Genomic DNA, 15,257 nt, shown 5'->3' on the forward strand with positions numbered 1-15,257 from the left:
TATTTATTATTCTATTTATTTATTTATTTATTTTACTTGTACATATCTATTCTATTTATTTTATTTTGTTAGTAGGTTTGGTTTTGTTCTCTGTCTCCCCCTTTTAGACTGTGAGCCCACTGTTGGGTAGGGACTGTCTCTAGATGTTGCCAACTTGTACTTCCCAAGTGCTTAGTACAGTGCTCTGCACACAGTAAGCGCTCAATAAATACGATTGATTGATTGATTGATTGATTTATTAAGCACTTACTATGTGCAAAGCGCTGGGGAGGTTACAAGGAGATCCGGTTGTCCCACGGGGGGTTTACAGTCTTAATCCCCATTTTCCAGATGAGGGAACTGAGGCCCAGAGAAGTGAAGCGACTTGCCCAAAGTCACCCAGCTGACAATTGGTGGAGCCGGGATTTGAACCCATGACCTCTGACCCCAAAGCCCGGGCTCTTTCCACTGAGCCACGACACCTCCTCCTTCCCCGTTCAAGAAGCAGCCCACTTGGTGGTTCCTGGGCGCTCTCTCTCCCAGTCTGAGGAGCCACCCAGCTGATTCATTCAATCCACTTTATTGAGCGCTTTCTGTGTGGAGTAAGTGCTTGGGAGACGGCAATAAAACAACAATAAGCAGTGACATTCCCTGCCCACAAAGAGCTTACAGTCTGGGGAGCCAGGGGGAGGGGGGAGACAGTAATACAAATCAATAAAATCGTTTGCTTGTGCGCTCTCTCTCTCGCTCTCTCTCTCACAATCAATCGTATTTATTGAGCGCTTACTGTGTGCAGGGCACTGTACTAAGCACTTGGGAAGTACAAGATGGCAACATATAGAGACAGTCCCTACCCAACTGTGGGCTCACAGTCTGGAAGGGGGAGACAGAGAAGAAAACCAAACATACTAACAAAATAAAATAAATAGAATAGATATGTACAAGTAAAATAAATAAATAGAGTAATAAATATGTACAAACATACACACACACGCACACACACACACACACACACACACACACACCCATCAAGTCCCAGGCTCTTTTCTTCTTTTTTTTCCTGTTTTTTTCCTTTTTCTTCTCTCTCTCTCACCAAAGGAGCCGCCCAGCTGACAGATCCAGGGGGTTTGGCTCTTTTTTTTTTCCTTTTCTTCTTCTCCCTCTTTTTTTTTTCCCTTCTCCTCCTTTCTTCCTTCTTGCTTCCTTGCTTCAGAGAAGCAGCGTGGTTCAGTGGAAAGAGCCCGGGCTTTAGAGTCAGAGGTCATGGGTTCAAATCCCAGCTCCACCAACTGTCAGCTGTGTGACTTTGGGTACGTCACTTCACTTCCCTGTGTCTCAGTTACCTCATGGGGAAAATGGGGATTAAAACTGTGAGCCCCCCGTGGGACAACCTCATCACCTTGTAATCTCCCCAGCACTTAGAACAGTGCTTTGCACATAGTAAGCACTTAAATACCATCATTATTATTCTCCTCCTTCCTTCCTTCTTCTGTTCCTTCTCCCTTCTTCTTCTTCTCCTTCGTTCTTCCTTCTTCTCCTCCTCCTTCCTTCTTCTTCATTCTTCTTCCTTCTTCTTCTCCTCCTCCTTCCTTCTCCTTCTCCTCTTTACTTCTCCTCCCAGCACTTAGAACAGTGCATTGCACATAGTAAGCGCTTAACAAATACCATCATTATTATTCTCCTCCTTCCTTCTTCTTCCTTCTTCTCCTCCTTCCTTCCTTCCTTCTTCTCCTCCTTTCTTCTCCCAGCACTTAGAACAGTGCTTTGCACATAGTAAGTGCTTAACAAATACCATCATTATTATTTTTCTCCTCCTTCCTTCCTTCCTTCTTCTCTTCCTTCTTCCTTCTTCTTCTTCTCCTCCTCCTTCCTTCCTCTTCCTTCTTCTTCTCCTTTATTTTCTCCTCTTCTTCTTCTTCTCCTTCCCCTTCTCTTTTCTTCTTCTCTTTTCTTCTCCTTCCCCCTCTCTTTTCTTCTTCTCTTTTCTTCTTCTCCTTCTTCTCTTTTCTTTTCCTATTCTCCTTCTCTTTTTTTCTACTTGTTTCTTCCCCTCCTTCTCTCTTCTTCTTCTTTTCTTCTCCTCTTTTCTTCTTCACCTCTCTTTTCTTCTTCTCTTTTCTTCTTCTTCTCCTTCCCCTTCTCTTTTCTTCTTCTCCTCTTTTCTTCTCCTTCTCCCCTCTTTTCTTCTTCTCTTTTCTTCTTCTCCTTCTCTTTTCTTGTCCTTCTCCTCTTTTCTTCTCCTTCTCTTTTCTTCTTCTTGTTTCTTCTCCTTCTCTCTTCTTCTCCTCTTCTTTTCTTCTTCTCCTTCTCTTTTCTTCTTCTCCTCTCCTTTTCTTCTTCTTCTCCTCTTCTCTTCTTCTTCTTCCTTTCGTCTTCACCTATTTTTTTCTCCTCTTTTCTTCTTCTCTTCTTTTATTCTTCTCCTTCTCTTCTTCTCCCCTTTTCCCATTCTCTTCTTCTCCTCCTTCTCTTTTCTTCTTCCTCCACTTTTCTTCTTCTTCTCGCTCCCCCACAGAACACCCCTGCCTCCGTCCAAGGAGCCACGCAGCTGACCCCGGGCCCGGGCTGTCATTCATTCATTCATTCAATTGTATTTATTGAGCGCTTACTGTGTGCAGAGCACTGTACTAAGCACTTGGGAGGTACAATTTGGCAGCAGATAGAGACAATCCCTGCCCACAGCGGGCTCACAGTCTAGAATGAGTCACGGTTGTTGACTGACGGAGGCCTGTAATAACAACAGTAAGAATAATGGTATTTGTTAAGGGTTTAGTCTGTGTCAAGCACTGTACTAAGCACTGGGGTAAATCCAGAACCGTCAAGTCAGGTGTAGTCTGACTGCACCTGTGAGCCCACCTGGGGCTCATAGTATAAACTGTGGGGGGAGAACAGGGATTAAATCCCCCATTTCAGAGGTGAGGAAACCGAGGCCCAGAGAAGTTAAGCGACTTGCCAGGGGTCACACAGTAGGCACAGGGCGGAGCGGGGATTAGAGCCTCTGTTTCTAAAGCCGGTGAGGAAAGGGGAGATTTCTAGGTTCCTCTGTTTTGTCTGGGGCTCTGCTTGGTTTGGACGCTTGTAGGTGTCTGGGGATCATTCAGTCGTATTTACTGAGCGCTTCCTGTGTGCAGAGGACTGTAATATTAATAAGCGCTTACTATGTGCAAAGCACTGTTCTAAGCGCTGGGGAGGTTCCAAGGTGATCAGGTTGTCCCACGGGGGGCTCACAGTCTTCATCCCCATTTTCCAGATGAGGTCACTGAGGCCCAGAGAAGTGAAGTGACTTGCCCAAAGTCACACAGCTGACAGTTGACTCTCTTCCTCCCTTCAAGGCCCTACTGAGAGCTCACCTCCTCCAGGAGGCCTTCCCAGACGGAGCCCCCTCCTTCCCCTCTCCCTCCCCATCTCTCCCCCGCCTTAACTCCTTCCCTTCCCCACAGCACCTGTATCTATGTATATATGTTTGTACGTATTTATCACTCTATTTATTGATTTATTTTACTTGTACATATTTATTCTATTTCTTTTATTTTGTTAATATGTTTGGTTTTGTTCCCTGTCTCCCCCTTCTAGGCTGTGAGCCCGCTGTTGGGTAGGGACCGTCTCTAGATGTTGCCGACTTGGACTTCCCAAGCGCTTAGTCCAGTGCTCTGCACACAGTAAGCGCTCAATAAATACGATTGAATGAATGAATTGGCAGAGGCGGGATTTGAACCCACGACCTCTGACTCCAAAACCCGGGCTCTTTCGACTGTACCGAGCGCTTGGGGCTTTTTTTTTTTTTGTCCTTTTTTTCTTTTCTCTCTCTGCCCCGCCCCCCACGCGCGCGCGCGCCGCTGACAGCTCCCGGGCACGCGCACGCTCACGCGCATGCGCCCCGCCCCACCTCTGCAGACGTGGAACCCCAACCGGGCCTTCCCTCCCTCCCTCCCTCGCGGCCCCGCCCCTTCAGTCCCCGCCCCCTGACGCTTCCTATTGGCCGACAGGCCCCCATACGTCATAGAGGGCGTGGCTTCGCGGAGGACGGACTGCTTCGTCATCCGCGGCCGCTTCACCGGAATCGCTCCGCCGGCCGGCCGGACGCGTTACTCATTCATTCAATCGTACTTATTGAGCACTTACTGTGTGCAAAGCACTGGACTAAGCGCTTGGGAAGTCCAAGTTGGCAACCTATAGAGACGGTCCCGACCCAACAGCGGGCTCACAGTCTAGAAGGGGGAGACAGACAACAAAACAAAACATATTCACAAAATAAAATATGAACAGGACATATCTCTGTATGTTGCCAACTTGGACTTCCCAAGCGCTTAGTCCAGTGCTCTGCACACAGTAAGCGCTCAATAAATACGATTGAATGAACGAATGAATTTACTATTCTATTTATTTTGTTTTGTTAAAATGTTTTGTTTTGTTGCCTGTCTCCCCCTGAGTGAATGAATGAAAGTAAGCGCTCAATAAATACGATTGAAAGAATGAATTTACTATTCTATTTTATTTTGTTAATATGTTTTGTTGCCTGTTTCCCCCTGAATGAATGAATGAGTGAATGAAAATAAGCGCACAATAAATACGATTGAATGAATTTGCTATTCTATTTATTTTATTTTTTTAATATGTTGTGTTTTGTTGTATGTCTCCCCCTGAATGAATGAATGAATGAAAGTAAGCTCTCAATAAATACGATTGAATGAATGAATTTGCTATTCTATTTATTATATTTTGTTAATATGTTTTGTTTTGTTGTCTGTCTCCCCCTGAATGAATGAATGAAAGTAAGCACTCAGTAAATACGATTGAATGAATGAATTTGCTATTCTATTTATTTTATTTTGTTAGTATATTTTGTTGTCTGTCTCCCCCTCAGTGAATGATTGAATGAGTGCATTTGCTATTCTGTTTTATTTTGTTAATATGTTTTGTTTTGTTGTCTGTCTCCCCCTGAATGAAAGCAAGTGCTCAATAAATACGATTGATTGAATGACTGAATGACTGAAAGTAAGCGCTCCATAAATACGATTGATTGACAATGAATGAATGAGTGAATGAAAGCAAGCGCTTAATACGATTGATTTAATGACTGACAATGAATGACATTAAGCGCTCAATAAATACGATTGATTGAGTGAATGAATGAAAGTGCTCAATAAATATGATTGATTGAATGACTGAATGAATTATGATGATGGCATTTGTTAATTCAATGAATGAATGAACGAATGACAGTAAGCGCTCAATAAATACGATTGAATGAAAGTAAGCGCTCCATAAATGCGATTGACTGATTGAATGAATGAATGAAAGCAAGCGCTCCATAAATGCAATTGATTGATTGAATGAATGAATGAAAGCAAGCGCTCTATAAATACGATTGATTGAATGAATGAATGAATACGCATGAACGAATGAAAGTATGAATGAATGAATGAAAGCAATCGCTCCATAAATTTGATTGCTTGAATGAATGAATGAAAGAAAGCAAGCACTCCATAAATATGATTGAATGAATGAATACGAGTGAATGAATGAAAGAAAGTATGAATGAATGAATGAATGAAAGCAAGCGCTCCATAAATATGATTGATTGAATGAATGAATACGAATGAATGAATGAAAGAAAGTATGAATGAATGAATGAAAGCAATCGCTTCATAAATTTGATGGAATGAATGAATGAAAGAAAGTAAGCGCTCAATACGATCGATTGAACGACAGAAGGAATGTAAATTAAGCACTCCACCAATACGATTGAATGGATGAATACGAATGAATGAATGAATGCAGGCGCTCCATAAATACGATTGAATGAATGAATGAGTACGAATGAATGAATGAAAGAAAGTATGAATGAAAGCAATCGCTCCATAAATTGATTGAATGAATGAAAGAAGTAAGCGCTCAATCAATACGATCGATTGAACGACAGAATGAATGAAAGTAAGCGCTCCATCAATACGGCTGAATGGATGAATACGAACGAATGAATGAATGCAGGTGCTCCATAAATACGATTGAATGAATGAATACGAATGAATGAATGAATAAATAAATACGAATGAATGAATGAAAGTATTAATGAATGAATGAAAGTATTAATGAATGAATGAAAGCAATTGCTCCATAAATTTGATTGAATGAATGAATGAAAGAAGTAAGCGCTCAATCAATACGATCGATTGAACGACGGAATGAATGAAAGTAAGCGTTCCATCAATACGACCGAATGGATGAATACGAACGAATGAATGAATGCAGGTGCTCCATAAATACGATTGAATGAATGAATACGAATGAATGAATGAATGAATGAATGAATGAATGAAAGTATTAATGAATGAATGAAAGCAATCGCACCATAAATTTGATTGAATGAATGAATGAAAGAGCTCAATCAATACGATCGATTGAACGACAGAATGAATGAAAGTAAGCGCTCCATCAATACGACTGCATGGATGAATACGAATGAATGAATGAAAGCAGGCGCTCCACAACTACGATAGAATGATGAATACGAATGAATGAATGAATGAAAGAATGAATGAATGAAAGCAATCATTCCATAAATTTGATTGAATGAGTGAAGGAAAGAAAGTAAGCGCTCAATCAATACGATCTATTGAACGACAGAATGAATGAAAGTAAGCGCTCCATCAGTACGACTGAATGGATGAATACGAATGAACGAATGAATGCAGGCGCTCCATAAATACGATTGAGTGAATGAATACGAATGAATGAAAGAAAGAATGAATGAATGAATGAAAGCAATCGCTTCATAAATTTGATTGAATGAATGAATGAAAGTAAGCGCTCAATATGATCGATTGAATGACAGAATGAATGAAAGTGCTCCATCAATACGACTGAATGGATGAATACGAATGAATGAATGAATGAATGAATGCAGGTGCTCCATAAATACGAATGAATGAATGAATACGAATGAATGAATGAAAGAAAGAACGAATGAATGAAAGCAATCGCTTCATAAATTTGATTGAATGAATGAATGAATGAATGAAAGTAAGCGCTCAATCAATACGATCGATTGAACGACAGAATGAATGAAACTAATCGCTCCACCAATATGAGTGAATGGATGAATACGAACGAATGAATGAATGCAGGCGCTCCATAAATACGATTGAATGAATGAATACGAATGAATGAATGAATAAATAAATATGAATGAATGAAAGTATGAATGAATGAATGAAAGCAATCGCTCCATAAATTTGATTGAATGAATGAATGAAAGTAAGCGCTCAATCAATACGGTCGATTGAACGACAGAATGAATGAAAGTAAGCGCTCCATCAATACGACTGAATGGATTAATACGAATGAACGAATGCATGCAGGCGCTCCATAAATACGATTGAATGAATGAATGAATACGAACGAATGAATGAAAGAAAGAACGAATGAATGAAAGCAATCGCTTCATAAATTTGATTGAATGAATGAATGAATGAATGAAAGTAAGCGCTCAATCAATACGATCGATTGAACGACAGAATGAATGAAACTAATCGCTCCACCAATATGATTGAATGGATGAATACGAATGAATGAATGAATGCAGGCGCTCCATAAATACGACTGAATGAATGAAAGTATGAATGAATGAATAAATACGAATGAATGAATGAAAGTATGAATGAATGAATGAAAGCATGAATGAATGAATGAAAGTATTAATGAATGAATGAAAGTATGAATGAATGAATGAAAGCAATCGCTCCATAAATTTGATTGAATGAATGAATGAAAGAAGTAAGCGCTCAATCAATACGATCGATTGAACGACAGAATGAATGAATGAAAGTAAGCGCTCCATCAATACGACTGAATGGATGAATACGAATGAGTGAATGAATGAAAGCAGGCGCTCCACAAATACGATTGAATGAATGAATACGAATGAATGAATGAAAGTATTAATGAATGAATGAAAGCAATCGCTCCATAAATTTGATTGAATGAATGAATGAAAGAAGTAAGCGCTCAATCAATACGATCGATTGAACGACAGAATGAATGAATGAAAGTAAGCGCTCCATCAATACGACCGAATGGATGAATACGAATGAATGAATGAATGCATGCAGGCGCTCCATAAATACGATTGAATGAATGAATACGAATGAATGAATACGAATGAATGAATGAAAGTATGAATGAATGAATGAAAGTATGAATGAATGAATGAAAGCAATCGCTCCATAAATTTGATTGAATGAATGAATGAATGAAAGAAGTAAGCGCTCAATCAATACGATCGATTGAACGGCAGAATGAATGAAAGTAAGCGCTCCATCAATACGACCGAATGGATGAATAGGAATGAATGAATGAAAGCAGGCGCCCCACAAATACGACTTATTGAATGACCGAGCGAACGAATGAATGAATGCTCTGGACATATCACTCCCCTCCTCAAAAACCTCCAATGGCTACCGATCAATCTGCGCATCAAGCAGAAACTCCTCACCCTGGGCTTCCAGGCTGTCCATCCATCCCCTCGCCCCCTCCTACCTCACCTCCCTTCTCTCCTTCTCCAGCCCAGCCCACACCCTCCGCTCCTCCACCACTAATCTCCTCACTGTACCTCGTTCTCGCCTGTCCCGCCGTCGACCCCCGGCCCATGCCATCCCCCGGGCCTGGAATGCCCTCCCTCTGCCCATCCGCCAAGCTCGCTCTCTTCCTCCCTTCAAGGCCCTGCTGAGAGCTCACCTCCTCCAGGAGGCCTTCCCAGACTGAGCCCCTTCTTTCCTCTCCCCCTCGTCCCCCTCTCCATCCCCCCGTCTTACCTCCTTCCCTTCCCCACAGCACCTGTATATATGTATATATGGTTGTACATATTTATTACTCTATTTATTTATTTTGTACATTTCTATCCTATTTATTTTATTTTGTTGGTATGTTTGGTTCTGTTCTCTGTCTCCCCCTTTTAGACTGTGAGCCCACTGTTGGGTAGGGACTGTCTCTATGTGATGCCAATTTGTACTTCCCAAGCGCTTAGTACAGTGCTCTGCACATAGTAAGCGCTCAATAAATACGATTGATTGATTGATTGATTGATTGATTGATTGAATGAATGCCCCGCGGAAGAAGCGCTCCTTATAAGCCCCCCCCGCCCCCCGTCGCGGCTCCCGTTTGTCCGGCCTCCTCGGGAGGGTCGGACGGGATTGGCCGGCGGGGCCTGTCCATCAAGGGGGAGGGCGCGGCGGTCCGGGCTGGGATTGGCCGCGGGGCCCGTCCGTCAGGGCGGAGGGGGCGGGCGCCGGCGCGGGAGCGGGGCGGGCCCGGAATTGTCGGCTCTTTGTTTCCGAAGGCGGCGGCGGCGAGCGCGTGCGCGTGCGCGCGCCCGGTCCGCGTCCCCGCTGCGCGTCCCCGTCCGGCGGTGCCCCACCGCGCACGGTGCGGCCGGTCCCCGGGGGTTGAGCGGCTGCAGGCCCGGCCGGCCGGGCGGGCGGCCCGGGCCCAGGATGAAGCGGCGGAACGCCGACTGCACCAAGCTCCGCCGACCCTTGAAGCGCAACCGGATCGCCGAGGGCATCTACGGCAGGTGAGGCCCGGGCCCGTTACGTAACCACCCGCCCACCCACCCGTTTTTAGACTGTGAGCCCTCCGTCGGGTCTCTAGATGTTGCCAACTTCTACTTCCCAAGCGCTTAGTACAGTGCTCTGCACATATTAATGGCTCAATCAGGATTGATGATATTTACTGAGCGCCTCCCGCCCGCAGAGCACTGCACTGAGCGCCGCGGCCACCGCCCCACCTCCTCCCACTAGGCCGCAAAACCGATTCCCCGCTCCCCATCCCCCATTCGTTCGTACTGATTGAGCGGCCCCCTTCCATTCATTCATCCACTCACTCATTCATTCACCCGGTCGTATTTACCGTGTGCAGAGCGCTGTGCTAAGCGCCTGCGAAGTCCCAAGTTGGCCGCGTATAGAGGCGGCCCCGACCCAACAATCGTGAGTCGTCATTCGTTCATTCGGTCGGATTGATTGAGCCCTGACTGGCCCCCACCCTCCCCATTCATTCATCCGGTCGTATTTATTGAGCGCCTGCTGTGTGCAGAGCACTGCACTAAGCGCCTGGGAAGTCCAAGTCGGCCGCAGATAGAGGCGGCCCCGACCCAACAGTCGTGAGTCGTCTATTCGTTCATTCCGTCGGGTTGATTGAGCCCTTTTTGGGTCCCCCGTTCATTCAGTTGTATTTATTGAGCGCCTACTGTGTGCAGAGCACTGGACTAAGCGCCTGGGAAGTCCAGGTTGGCCGCAGATAGAGGCGGCCCCGACCCAACAGTCGTGAGTCGTCTATTCGTTCATTCCGTCGGGTTGATTGAGCCCTTTTTGGGTCCCCCGTTCATTCAGTTGTATTTATTGAGCGCCTACTGTGTGCAGAGCACTGCACTAAGCGCTTGGGAAGTCCAAGTTGGCAACAGAAGCAGCCCCTACCCGACAGCGGGCTCGCAGTCGTGAGTCGTCATTCGTTCATTCTGTCGGGTTGATTGAGCCCTTATTGGGTCCCCCATTCATTCAGTTGCATTTATTGAGCGCCTACTGTGTGCAGAGCACTGGACTAAGCGCCTGGGAAGTCCAAGTTGGCCACAGATAGAGGCGGCCCCGACCCAACAGTCGTGAGTCGTCATTCGTTCATTCCGTCGGGTTGATTGAGCCCTTATTGGGTCCCCCGTTCATTCAGTTGTATTTATTGAGCGCCTACTGTGTGCAGAGCACTGCACTAAGCGTTTGGGAAGTCCAAGTTGGCCACATAAAGAGACGGTCCCTACCCAACAAAGGGCTCGCAGTCGTGAGTCGTCATTCCTTCATTCTGTCGGATTGATTGAGCCCTGACTGTCCCCCATTCATTCAGTTGTATTTATTGAGCGCCTACTGTGTGCAGAACACTGCACTAAGCGCTTGGGAAGGCCAAGTTGGCCACATAAAGAGACGGTCCCTACCCAACAGCGGGCTCGCAGTCGTGAGTCGTCATTCCTTCATTCCGTCGGATTGATTGAGCCCTTACTGGGTCCCCCCATTCATTCATTCAGTCGTATTTATTGAGCGCTTGCTTACTGTGTGCAGAGCACTGGACTAAGCGCTTGGGAAGGACAAGTCGGCAGTTCATTCCACCGGATTGAACCAGCGCTTACTATGTGCAGAGCACTGGGCTAAGCGCTTGGGAAGTCCAAGTTGGCCACATATAGAGACGGCCCCTACCCAGCAGCGGGCTCACAGTCGTGAGTTGTCATTCGTTCATTCCGTCGGATTGATTGAGCCCTTACTGGGTCCCCCATTCATTCATTCAGTCGTATTTATTGAGTGCTAACTGTGGGCAGAACACTGTACTAAGCGCCTGGGAAGTCCAAGTTGGCAACATATAGAGACGGCCCCTACCCAGGAGCAGGCTCACAGTCTTGAGTTGTCATTCGTTCATTCCGTCCGATTGAGCCCTTACTGGGTCCCCCATTCATTCATTCAGTCGTATTTATTGAGTGCTAACTGTGGGCAGAACACTGTACTAAGCGCCTGGGAAGTCCAAGTTGGCAACATATAGAGACGGCCCCTACCCAACAGCGGGCTCGCAGTCGTGAGTTGTCATTCGTTCATTCCGTCGGATTGATTGGGTCCCCCATTCATTCAGTCATATTTATTGAGCGCTTACTGTGTGCAGAGCACTGGACTAAGCGCTTGGGAAGGACAAGTCGGCAGTTCATTCCACCGGATTGATCCAGCGCTTACTATGTGCAGAGTACTGGGCTAAGCGCTTTGGAAGTACAAGTGGGCAACATATAGAGACGGGCCTGACCCCAACAACGGGCTCACAGTCTAGAAGGGGGCAGACAGACAGCAAAACCAAACAAGTAGGCATCATTAGGATCAATAATCATATTTAGTGAGTGCTTACTGTGTGCAGAGCACTGCACTAAGCGCTTGGGAAGTCCAAGTCGGCAACAGAGAGAGACGGGCCCGGCCCCAACAACGGGCTCACAGTCTGGAAGGGGGAGACAGACAATAAAACAAGTAGGCATCAACAGGATCAATAATCGTATTTATGGAGACAGGTTAATAAATGCCATTATTATTATTATTATTTATTGAGTGCTTACCGAGGGCAGAGTACTGGACTAAGCGCTTGGGAAGTCCAAGTCAGCAACAGAGAGAGACGGGCCTGACCCCAGCAATGAGCTCACAGTCTGGAAAGGGGAGACAGACAACAAAACAAGTAGGCATCAATAGGATCAATAATCGTATTTATGGAGACAGGTTAATAAATGCCATCATTATTATTATTATTTATTGAGTGCTTACCGTGGGCAGAGTACCGGATTAAGCACTTGGGAAGTCCAAGTCAGCCACACAGAGAGACGGTCCTCACCCCAGCAATGGGCTCACAGTCTAGAAGGGGGAGACAGACAACAAAACCAAACAAGTAGGCATCAGTAGGATCAATAATCATATTTAGTGAGCGTTTACTGTGTGCAGAGCACTGCACTAAGCGCTTGGGAAGTCCAAGTGGGCAACAGAGAGAGAAGGGCCCGACCCCAACAACGAGCTCACAGTCTGGAAGGGGGAGACAGACAACAAAACAAGTAGGCATCAATAGGATCAATAATCGTATTTATGGAGGCAGGTTAATAAATGCCGTTATTATTATTATTATTATTTATTGAGTGCTTACTGTGGGCAGAGTACCGGACTAAGCGCTTGGGAAGTCGAAGTCGGCCACACAGAGAGACAGTCCCGACCCCAACAACGGGCTCACAGTCTAGAAGGGGGAGTCAGACAAGAAGACAAAACATGGAGACAGGTGTCAAAATCGTCAGAACAAACAGAAATAAAGCTAGATGCACATCATTAACAAAATAAATAGTAAATATGTACAAGTAAAATCAATAGAGCATTCATTTGATCGTATTTATTGAGCGCTTACTGTGTGCAGAGCACCGGACTAAGCGCTTGGGAAGTTCAGGTCGGCAACAAAGAGAGATGGTCCCTACCCCACAGCGGGCTCACAGTCTAGAAGGGGGGAGACAGACAACAAAACCAAAAAAGTAGGCATCAATAGGATCAATAATCGCATTTATTGAGCGTTTACTGTGTGCAGAGCACTGGACTAAGCTCTTGGGAAGTCCAGGTTGGCAACAGAGAGAGACGGTCCCTACCCCACAGCGGGCTCACAGTCTAGAAGGGGGGAGACAGACAACAAAACCAAACAAGGAGGTATCAATAGGATCAGTAATCGTATTTATTGAGCGCTGACTGTGTGCAGAGCACTGCACTAAGCACTTGGGAAGTACAAGTTGGCAACATATGGAGACGGTCCCTACCCAACAGTGGGCTCACAGTCTAAAAGAGGGAGACAGACAACAAGACAGAGCATGCAGACAGGTGTCAAAATCGTCAGAACAAATAGAATTATGGTTATATGCACGTCATTAACAAAATAAATAGAATAGTGAACATGGACAAGTAAAATAAATAGAGCATTCATTCATTCAGTCGTCTTTATTGAGCGCTTACTGTGTGCAGAGCACCGGACTAAGCGCTTGGGAAGTCCAACTCCGCAACAGAGTTGGTCCCTACCCAACAACGGGCTCACAGGCTAGAAGGGGGAGACGGACAACAATACAAAACAAGTAGACAGGTTAATAAATGCCATCATTGTTATTATTATTATCTATTGAGTGCTTATCGTGTGCAGAGCACTGGACTAAGCGCTTGGAAAGTACAGTTCAGCAACAGAGACAGGCCCTACCCAATAACGGGCTCCCAGTCTAGAAGGGGGAGACAGACCACAAAACAAAACATGGAGACAGGTGTCGAAGCCGTCAGAACAAATAGAATTAGAGCTATATGCACATCATTAGCAAAATAAATAATAATAGTGATGGCATTTATTAAGCGCTTACTATGTGCAAAGCACTGTTCTAAGCGCTGGGGAGGTTACAAGGTGATCAGGTTGTCCCATGGCGGGCTCACAGTCTTCATCCCCATTTGACAGATGAGAGAACTGAAGCACAGAGAAGTGAAGTGACTGGCCCAGAGTCACACCGCTGACAATTGGCAGAGTCGGGATTTGAACCCGTGACCTCCGACTCCAATGCCCGAGCTCTTTCCACTGAGCCCACAAGTAAAATAAATAGAGCGTTCACTCATTTAGTCGTATTTATGGAGCGCTTACCGTGTGCAGAGCACTGGACTAAGCGCTCGGGAAGTCCAAGTCGGCAACATCTAGAGACGGTCCCTACCCAGCAACGGGCTCACAGTCAAGAAGGGGGAGACAGACAACAATACAAAACAGGTAGACAGGTGTCAAAACCATCAGAAAAAATAGAATTATAGCTATACAAATAGCATTATAACTATACCTCTGGAGGTGCGACTCTTCCTTCGCCCCCCTCCCCTGCCTGCACGATTTAATAATAATAATGATAATTCATTCATTTGATCATATTTACTGAGCGCTTACTATGTGCAGAACACTGGACTAAGCGCTTGGGAAGTACAATTTGGCAACATCTAGAGACGGTCCCTACCCAACAACGGGCTCACAGTCTAGAAGGGGGAGACGGACCACAAAACAAAACGTGGAGACGGGTTTCAAAACCGTCAGGGCAGATAGAATTAAAGCTAGATGTACATCATGAACAAAATAAATAGAATAGTAAATATGTACAGGTAAAATAAATAGAGCATTCGTTCATTCAGTCATACTTATTGAGCGCTTACTGTGTGCAGAGCACTGGACTAAGCGCTTGGGAAGCATAAGTCGGCACAGAGAGAGACGGACCCAACCCCACAATGGGCTCACTCCCCACAACACTTGTATAGATTTGTACAGATTTATTACTCTATTTTACTTGCACATATTTAGTATTCTATTTATTTTATTAATAATAATAATGGCAATTTTTAAGCACTTACTATGTGCCAAGCACTGTTCTAAGCGCTGGGGGGGGGGATACAAGACTGTGAGCCCACTGTTGGGTAGGGACCGTCTCTATATGTTGCCAACTTGTACTTCCCAAGCGCTTAGTTAATCAATCAATCAATCGTATTTATTGAGCGCTTACTGTGTGTAGAGCACTGTACTAAGCGCTTGGGTCCAGTGCTCTGCACACAGTAAGCGCTCAATAAATACAATTGAATGAATGAATGAATACAAGGTGATCAGGTTGTCCCATGTGGGGCTCACAGTCTTCATCCCCGTTTGACAGATGAGGGAACTGAGGCCCAGAGAAGTGAAGTGACTTGCCCAAA

The 15,257-nt window shown here is 45.1% G+C and overlaps 2 protein-coding genes across 2 annotated transcripts in view; one reads left to right on the forward strand and one right to left on the reverse strand.

Annotated features, from left to right (window-relative positions):
• Window positions 1–9,957, reverse strand: part of RHCE (Rh blood group CcEe antigens) — a 47,473-nt gene extending 37,516 nt beyond the window's left edge. Inside the window, exon 1 of the mRNA XM_038758181.1 lies at window positions 9,886–9,957. The gene's annotated coding sequence lies outside the window, so the exon portion shown is untranslated. The remainder of the gene's footprint in view (window positions 1–9,885) is intronic.
• The window catches only part of MACO1 (macoilin 1), a 65,189-nt gene continuing 59,382 nt past the window's right edge, over window positions 9,451–15,257 (forward strand). The window contains exon 1 of the mRNA XM_038758180.1: window positions 9,451–9,550. Within this exon, the coding sequence (XP_038614108.1) occupies window positions 9,471–9,550 (80 nt within the window). The 5' untranslated portion in view covers window positions 9,451–9,470. The remainder of the gene's footprint in view (window positions 9,551–15,257) is intronic.

Source organism: Tachyglossus aculeatus, chromosome 16 (assembly GCF_015852505.1).
Source record: "Tachyglossus aculeatus isolate mTacAcu1 chromosome 16, mTacAcu1.pri, whole genome shotgun sequence".
NCBI classification, from domain to species: domain Eukaryota; kingdom Metazoa; phylum Chordata; class Mammalia; order Monotremata; family Tachyglossidae; genus Tachyglossus; species Tachyglossus aculeatus.